The 9,692-nt window shown below is 39.4% G+C and overlaps 1 protein-coding gene across 3 annotated transcripts in view; it reads left to right on the forward strand.

Moving 5' to 3' along the window:
* Positions 1-4,558, forward strand: part of col5a1 (procollagen, type V, alpha 1) — an 86,718-nt gene extending 82,160 nt beyond the window's left edge. For all 3 annotated transcript variants that reach the window (XM_035991257.1, XM_035991258.1, XM_035991259.1), the window contains exons 65-66: positions 1,642-1,875; positions 2,166-4,558. In XM_035991257.1, coding sequence (XP_035847150.1) covers positions 1,642-1,875; positions 2,166-2,312 — 381 coding nt within the window. In that variant the 3' untranslated portion in view covers positions 2,313-4,558. The remainder of the gene's footprint in view (positions 1-1,641; positions 1,876-2,165) is intronic.
* Positions 4,559-9,692: the final 5,134 nt, after the last annotated feature.

Consider the following 9,692-nt stretch of genomic DNA (forward strand, 5'->3'; position numbering starts at 1 on the left):
TTGTACGTGCATGTGCGTGTGTGTGTGTGTGTGTGTGTGTGTGTGTGTGTGTGTGTGTGTGTGTGTGTGTGTGTGTGTGTGTGTGTGTGTGTGTGTGTGTGTGTGTGTGAGAACGTTTGCTTATGTGCAAGACCAACAAGTCGAGAAAGACCACATCCAGTCTGCTGCTCTGGCTGCATGGTGTGCATGCGCACTACTCTCAGTAAGTCCTGTTTGTCTGAAAGACGAAGCGACTATATGGATCTAATGGATTCCTGATGGTTGGTATGTAGATAGTCAGGTACGGACATTAAACTGAACCGTGACTGGTTCCAAACCTGCCATCTTATCAGTCAGGATTACACAGCGCTAATAATCAGCTTAATTGAACATGTCTCTGTTTTATGTAACACGGGCTGAAAAAGCTTAATTCTAGGTTAACTCTAGGGTTAATTGCCAGACAATTAACATATCATTACTGCAACATATTTCCTATTAAGATAATTACATTTTCATGTACGGTGACTGGTACATATTCATATTTTACATAATTACAAAATCAATATTTAAATGAGGGGTTTAGTTCTGCTTTTTTTTACTTTGATGGCATATTTTTTCCACATTAAGCATTGCACATCAGCGCAGCTTCCAGGCATTAGACCTTGGAAATATTCTGAGCCCTTCTTACAATCTATATAGTATCATCACCTGATCCATTGTTAATGTGGACTTTGTTCCACGTTCATCTTCACCCTGGAGACATTTGCAGATATTTGCACATTACAGTTCTTAAGCATAAGGCGGGTAATATTCAATATTTTCTATTGTCAACAAATCCCTATGAAAAGGCCAAAACCAACTATGAAGTGATTCTACTAATGGTACGAGAGCTCCATTGTTGTCCAAAAACCCATCAGTGAGCCACACAGTTGCACTGGCTGACATGTTCCTTTACTGTGAACATACTCAATCCTATATACACCATTCTGTTCTAAATATTCAATAGTATACTAAATATGTATTCATCCGCTGGTTGAAATAGTCAAACAAATGCAATATTTCCTCCTGTTGGAGTAACGTTTGCTAAATCTACAGTGTCCAGCTGCTAAAGGAAATTATTTTAAATACATAAATATTTTTGAAACCTTTGGAGATGAACGTCAATAGGAATGAATGGGCTTGGAGCTGAGTGCCACACACAGGCTAGGTAAGTCGGAAAGTACTGAGAGACAAACTCACACATTGTTGGTTTTGGCCTTTTTATTTTGACAATAAGAAAAATGATGAGGTCAAAATGCTGTCCTGTATTGTTTAAGAATTTGCAAATGAAGTGCTGTTAGTTTTGCTCTGATGGCAGAGCATGGAAGTTTATTAACTCTATTCTTGGATGACACCTCCTTATTCTAACACCGTTTTCAATAAGAAATGCATCCTAGAAATCCAAACACAGCGGCAAAATAGGAATACAAATTAGTCATAAATGTAATCAACGTGGCTCCCAGGAGACAAAAACACTGCACTGTATAGATATGAATATGTTAGGTGAATCTTTATAGGATACTCAGGATATTCTTCCTCTCGGTTTACTCTTTTTTTTACACCGGTCCTTTCTCCTGGTGTTACGTTTTGGATTTTCAACTCCATCTGTATTCCTCTTTGCAGCTCTCCTACGTGGATGCGGAGGGCAACCCCATCAGCGTGGTCCAAATGACTTTCATGCGGCTGCTGAGCGCGGCAGCCAGACAAAACATGACATACAACTGCTACCAGTCTGTGGCCTGGCACGACCAGGAAAAGGATAACTACGACAAGGCCATCCGCTTCCTGGGCTCCAACGATGAGGAGATGTCCTATGATAACAACCCCTACGTCCGCGCCGTGGTCGATGGCTGTGCGGTAAGTCAAAGAGATGATGAGTGTGTGTGTGTGTGTGTGTGTGTGTGTGTGTGTGTGTGTGTGTGTGTGTGTGTGCGTGTGTGCGTGCGTGCGTGCGTGCGTGTGCACGTGGTCGGCGGGGTTCCTTTGATGAACACTATCAGAAAATGATGTTTCTGTTGCATTTGTAGTGGCTCGGTCAATAAGAGCCCTGCAGAAGTGTATGATGTTTATTTCTGAAGAATATTTTGTTCGCACACTAACTCTCCCTCCCTGCTGTGTCTTTTTTTTCTTCTTCTCTTCTTCCACAGTTGAAACGGGGTTATGAAAAGACAGTACTTGAGATCAACACACCAAAGGTGGAACAGGTGCCAATTGTGGACATCATGTTCAACGATTTTGGCGGCTCCACGCAGAAGTTTGGATTTGAAGTGGGCCCTGTCTGTTTCATCGGCTAAGACTGTTTACTGAACAAATGGAGAAAGAAAAGCATATATTTGTTTTCTCAGAAAAAGAAAAAAAAAAAACAATTGAAAAAGAATAGGACAATTCTATTTGTAAAAAAGTAACTTTTTTTTCCATAAAGCAACAAGTATGAGTACAATGAAATCAAGTTGAGAATACAGTGAAATTCTATAGGAATAGAGGAAAATGAAAAAACCTTGAAACCTCAGTGTGCCTTCTCCATCACATGCACGTTTTGAAACTGGATGTCAGATCCTGCCTCCTACACGACACACTCGCACACACACATGCAACCCTAGCCCCATGTCATCACACTTGATTTAGACTTTTTCTTTTGTTACCCAAACAACGAAGGCGACCCTGAGAGCTGCAGCCGTTCCAGACGGTCGCAGTATTTGCCAAAGACTCCATCTGATTTGGCTCTTTTCTTTTCTCAAGTTATGATCTCATGTTTTCCCTCATCTCCCTGGCTTTTTTTCCACTTGTCTTTTGTTTTTGTTTTTTGCTCATTCACTACAGGAGCTTTGTTTGTGCATAATTCTCTCCCCCATTCCCTTGGAATGGACCATATATATATAAATATATATAAATAATTTTAATGTTTGTAAGTACATTTTGTATATTTTTCCAGGTAATGTTTATTGCTTCTGGCTTCAAAACATGCATGTGACTTTATGAATTGAGGTAGCAGACGATGGATACGGGGATAACACCTAAATTGCAGAAATATATCGAAATTGAGGAAATTCGACTTGTAAATTGACAAAAAAACAAAACAAATTGGGAAGTCCTGTCTTGTTGCAGTTGTGGAGCACACCTTGTTGTAATTTAAGAACAGAATGGAAATAAAAGACGAGAACAAGCTCTGTGATATTATGTGACAGTTTGATTTACGTAACAAAAAACAAAAAAAAGAATACATTCCTCCTTTTGTGCCCTCTGAACAGAACACCCACCTCGGTGATAATATCATTAACTTAAACAGCTAGCTTCTATTTTTCTTCCTCAAACTACACATCTATCTGACTATGCAATGGGAGATGATGACACATTTAAATGAAAACACAAAGAAATCAAAACCTAGGTGCTATATTTCTCTCTTCTGTGGTGCTATGTATTTTTCTAGTTTGTGTTGTTTGAATGAAAGGAAATTTGTGGTGATGATATTCCATCACCAGCAGCCCCTTGACTCTCGTAACCACCACATCCAACGTACGTGGATCTTTGCTGCATCTTTTTATTTTTTTATTTTTTTTTACGTACAGCAGTGGTGTTTGAATGCCATTTCTCTACATATCCACTCACAGATCAGTGCAGCACGGCGGCATATGTTATCTTCTGCTTCAGCGGAGCGCACGGATAAGAAACTTGTACCAAACGTTGGAATAACGTGAGGAAACTAAGATGGTGCTGTTGGCTTTGCATATCATTGCTCTAAGGCGCTGCATTATACAGTATAGCTCTTGCTGTTGGATCATCTGGGCCACATCAAAGTGATGGAGTTGAGAAGTGGACATGTTGTGATTGGGCCAAAGCAACTGAAAGGGATATAGTCCAAAGTTTGGTTTCGGTGTTTGAAATCCTAACCCCTTCCACCAAAGGTTTTCAGGTATATGTTTAGCTTTAAGGGCCATGGAGGCTTGACATCATTGTCTTTGTATGGGAACCAACTTGATAAGTATTTTTCACAGTAGAAGCAGGTCACTAAATTAGCCAGATGAAAGCGTTAACAATTGCTGGTTGGTCTACTATTTTTGCCCTCGTTGTAATTATGCTCTTTGTTCAAACTATGCACTCTCTATGCTTATGACCACTAGTATCTACCACAGAATCTTTACAGCCCTTCATGCATAGGATTGTTTTGTTTCCTTTTTTTTTTTTTTTTATCTTCAAATATGTGACTTGAACCATTTCTGTTAAGATAACATGCTTGTAGATCTTTGGCTTTATTTTTCATTGTGATGCAGTACACCCAAATTTAACTTTTCCTCTCAAATAAAAAGGAGAAACAATTTTTTGTAAATTTCCAGAACCAGCAGTGATGCTGCCATTGTTTTTGTTTCGTTTTATCTTGTAGATTTCCGTTTGTCTGTCTGTTTGTTTGTTTTCACAGTCTTGTCAAACCTGTGTAAGGATAAGAGGATAGAAGTTATATTGGTTTTTATGTCAATAAATTCAAGTTTACTGTGGCCATCCACTCTTGTATGTCTTTTGAAGCATTAAAACCTATCTGTATGCATGAAATTGTAAAGTTTTTTTCTCTTGTTACAATTTTGTAGAGTGACATGTTCTCCAGTCCACGTTATAATTCATCAGGATACATCCGTTTTTTCCATGCTACAGATGAGTAAAAGGTCATGTCCACAATTGTGAAGTGAAGACAAAATGATGAACTTGTAACTCTACCGAAGCCAATGTTCGTTTGTAGTATATTTATTGTATTATTTAAAATAAAAAAATAAATGTTAAATGATACCATAGTGTGTAAGTGTAAGAGGCCCCCTCTTTACATGCACACAGGAAAACAAACGTTATTGTCAAAAGGTTATTCATTTACCACATGCTATTTTACACAACATATGAGCTCTTTTAATGGAGCCTTTCAGGATGTGTTTGGCCGCATCGTTTAAATATAAAGTCCTCATGTTAACAACCTCTTGGCTGTGTGTGTGTGTGTGTGTGTGTGTGTGTGTAAGTGTAAGAGAGAGAGAGATAATGCATATTGAAGGTTTAGACTATTTAAACCCTAAACAAATGAGTGGATGTCTGTTGCTGCATAACAGGCAAGGCTACTATTAATTGCACTACCACGTATGTTTTAATAGTGTGAAACAACTCTTGCTCCACAGATGCTCCACAAGAAAAAGGTTTCCAGGCTGTGATCCGTGATAGGACATGCAGTTATCCGCTGATTCCTCCAACAAAAAAAGACTGCTTAAAGAATCTTCCTGGCTAGGCATTTTTGGACAGCTACTGTACGTAGGCCTACTTTTATCACTCCCATGCTCATTTTTCTACACTGCCTGCAGCGCATTATGATAAGGCAGCAAATATATGTACGATGTGATGTGTGCTCCACTGTATGTATTTCATGCAAACCTTCCTCAGTGATCATTAAAACAAAATTCTGTTTTTTAACCCGCTCATGAACCACTAATTTCAATATCTGTAATCGTAAAGCTTTGATCAAATCTTTGGTGGTGAAGATGACTTGCAGCGCTTCAGCTGTCTCATTAGCAGTAAACCTCACACAGTGCACATTAAGCCTAGCACAGCGAAACAAAAAATAAAGTTGTTGTGCATGATGCCATGATCAATATTTAATGCAGTGTTTACAGGAGGGATATAGGATGATCAGAATGCATGGATTCTACTGAGGCAGCATCCTGGGTGAGTAAAGCAGAAAACCAAAGTGGGAAAGCTAATTCCTCATCTAAGCACAGACCTACTTACAACGCGGGGGTGATAAGTGGGGCATCAAAGTGGGTTGAAGACAGGAAGAAAAAAAGAAGTGACAGCAGGTAGGGATTTAGCTCTGTCCAGTTATGTCAACAGGTGATGTGTCAAAAGTCTACAACAGCACCTAAGTGTAATAAGCTTGTGAAAAATTTTAGAAGAGCAGATTCAGGATGTGTGAAGAGGTCGCTTTGGGACATGTAAATGTGCTCGGAGCTAAGTAGTGAATTTATAGCGGAGCAAATGTACCAACCAAAACTAGTAAACTAGGTAAGTACTCAGATCCTTTTCTTAGTAAGTAAACGTACAGAGGTATGTTTTTTATCAGCTAAATATACTTGAAGAATCAAAAGTAAATGTACTCATTATGCAGAATGGCTCCTTTGTAAAGTATTGTATTATTAGAGAATGATTATTATATTCATTGTTTATTACTACAAATACATGTAAGAGCATTACTCACATCCTGTAAGAAAGGTGGCAGTGCCAATTTGCTGTTGTGTCTTTAACAAAGAACAGCAGCTTTGTCAAGACTGAATTTCCAGATATGGGAGACTAACCCTAAGGAAATGCAGACTGAGTCAGTAGTAAACCTTGTAGATGATTGTTTCAATTTAAAGAAAAGATTAATTATGACTTGGATTAAAGACCTCATATTATGCTCATTTTCAGGTTCATAATTATATTTAGAGGTTGTACCAGAATAGGTTTACATGGTTTATTTTCAAGAAATGTTGTCGTATTGGACGTTGCTGCAGCTCCTCTTTTCACCCTGTGTGTTGAGCTCTCTGTTTTAGCTACAGAGTGAGGCATCACACTTCTATCCCATCTTTGTTGGGAGTCACACATGCACAGTACCTAGGTAAGGACTACTAGCCAGTCAGAAGCAGAGTAGGGCGGGCCCTGACAAACAAGCTAGTGTGATCCAAAACAAACCCCATCCAGCCGGTAACCTATGGCTTTGGCTCAGCCGTACATGTTCAAACCCAAGTCTGATCCCGAAACACAGGCAGAACAATCCGAACCAGCTTCACAACCTAGACTGGAGCAAGACGTTTCAGAGTGGTAAGTTATTTAAATATTAAGAAATTAGTATTTCATACGGAACATTTTTATTCTGCACTGTGGACATGGCTATACAGCTATCTGAACTCTTCAGGCCTCCGCTCTAACTAGCTTGGTTTGAGGGCGTGCCACGCTAGCAGCTAGGCGAGCATTATAACATAGTGACGCAAAGTGACGCACATTTGTCACGGAAGTAAAAGCTGGACTACAATAGAGCTGTTTGGGGCAGTTTGTGAACAGTGTTTTCTGATGGAGATGGTAAGTCTCTTTGGGGTGGACTTTGGGCCTTTTCACTTTGTAAACCTATAACGAGCACAAAAAAGATATATAACACAAATAAAGGAAAGGGGAAAAGCCAAAAAGCATAATATGAGCACTTTAAAATTATCACTGAGTCGGGCTGGAACAGTAGGGCGAATGTTTGTTGGAATATGGGTGCCATGGATTTATTGACCATATTATGATATTGTCACTTTCTGGGATAACTGCAGGCAATTTCCGAGATATCCCAAATAAAAAGGAAACCAGTCAAGATTTAAAATCACAATATTGTCAATATCTTCCTGGATGTCATTGTTGTGGTAACAAACTGTTCCCAGCTGCTGTTACGTATTTTTATTTGACAACTTGCTTCTCCCATTCTATGATTGCTTGTTAGAAACAGGATACTGTGTAATTGTTTTAAATGTTTAGCACTTTGTGATTCTGTGAAAAATAAACCTTACTTATGTGGTATCTGAGGGCTTATAAGTTATAAAGCTCAAATGTGCTGAGTCATCATGTGTGGTAGTGAAGTAGGTTTAATGCTTTACCTCTCAGTGGCGTGATGGACTCTGACCTTTACTTTGCCAACTCACATCTTTTTATGTTATCTAATATGTTATCTAAACATATCCCTTATAACCCTGTTCTCGATGCAGTAAGACAGCGTGTGTCCATCGGCTGTGTAAACCGGGCTCTGCAGGGCTTGTAATTGGTGCTGAAACTTGATGTAATAAATCTTTTTATACAATCAAGACAGCGTCAGCGAATTTCTCTTCAGACACATCATCGCTACTTAAAGATACCACACTTACTAACGTATATCAGTATTATATCAATTCACACATAAAAGTCTACATATTAAATGTCAAGGAGTGCTAATGTGTGGTCCAGGCTGGTTAGGGAAGGGATACAGGGTCAATACGTTAAAAGGGAAATTTGGGACAGAGCCCTGTGTTAATGTGTAATTGCTTTGAGCCTGTGGATCTTCGGCTAACAGAGCCCATTCATAGCCGGGCCCCGGCACCACTGACCTACTTACATATGAATCAGATAGGGGAGAGAAAACGAGATAGTGTTACAACACGGGCTGTCATATTGGGATATTAATAACAGGCTTTTCCGCTCTAATAGACTTTGAGATTGAGGAGTGGCTGTAGTTCAAGATGCTTGGCTTTTCTAATGTGATTAGAGGCTGGCCACCCAACATTACACATGGCTGCATCTCTCCAATATCACTGCTGGGTTTGTGTGCTGTTGTATTACATTGGAGCCTTATCTACATCATTTTACACTGGAGATTAAAAATTACATTTTAGCTCACAACCATCCACAACCTTGTGTCAGCTTTCATCTGTCAGATGCATCTAACCACATCAACTGAAGACAGTCTGCACTCATTAAACTGGTCTAAGAGCTCCGATTCCTTTTGTCATATTTTATTAGCAAAGACAGAATGAAAGCAGGAAAAAAAAAACATGCCAGCCTCAAGCCATCTTCAGTGTGCTGTAATGATGGACTCCACCCACCATCTCACAGCTGCAGGCCCTCAGTCATTAGCTGATCCAATTAGATGATGCAAAAGGTATAAGGAGCAGCAGAAATCTACTATAACCTCAGAGCAAGTCACGAATGTGAGACAATCTGTTCAACCAGTGAAGCAAAACTCTCAAATTACAAGCACCCCTTTTTTTTATGAAACTGTGTATGTAAAACACAACAAGTCCTCCAAACCAAAAGACCACTTTGGTTGTTTGTTCCTACCGTATAGTACAACCCAGCGTTTCATAAATAAGACCCTAGCTACCCTAACAGCCACGGATCGCAGTTTGGTTAGGTTTAGGCAACAAAACTATTTGGTCAAGTTTAGAAAAAGATAGCAGTTTGGGTTAAAATCAGTACATTACAGTACGTTACTTCACTTCTGTGCGTACATACACGACGTAATAACGCACGTGACTCAGAAGGTGACGTACTTCTGTTGTTAGTTAAAATGACTTGCCGTTTATTTTTTATTTTTCAAACAGATTTGAAACGGGACAAACTTGACTTCCTTCTTATCTCCCATCATAATTAATACGGCCACTAGAGGGCTAACAACTGCTGCTCGTACAAACGACTCATGGGGTTGTTTTTTTCGGGAGAGTCGCGTAAAACAATACTTTGTGAAGAATATTTGAACATAATAAGAAATCACACATTGCTATGATTCATTCACACAGAATCATCCTGTAAAATATCCAAGAAGCGATACTCAGAAGTACATGGCATACTTGTACTAGGAAGTCAGAAGTTTTAGTGTACAGGGAAAGTGCTTTTTGCATCACCAGATTAAGGGAGGCTGGGGGCATGTCTTCAGTAAGTTTTTTTTTTTTTCAAAGCCCCCGCTCACCCACACAAGTGTTTCAGTTATGAAGGCTGATTACACCCCTTTTTTCAGGTTGACATTGGGTAAATCCCATGCTTGCTGAGGACACAAACGTCCAAGCACTTAAAAACAAATACATTTCACTGATATTTGAATCTAAAAAGGATCTCAAAAGATTGCCAGAAGAGTTGGGCAGGTGTCAATCGAGCACAGTGTGTACCCG

The sequence above is a fragment of the Sander lucioperca genome, chromosome 14 (assembly GCF_008315115.2).
Source record: "Sander lucioperca isolate FBNREF2018 chromosome 14, SLUC_FBN_1.2, whole genome shotgun sequence".
Taxonomy (NCBI): Eukaryota; Metazoa; Chordata; class Actinopteri; order Perciformes; family Percidae; genus Sander; species Sander lucioperca.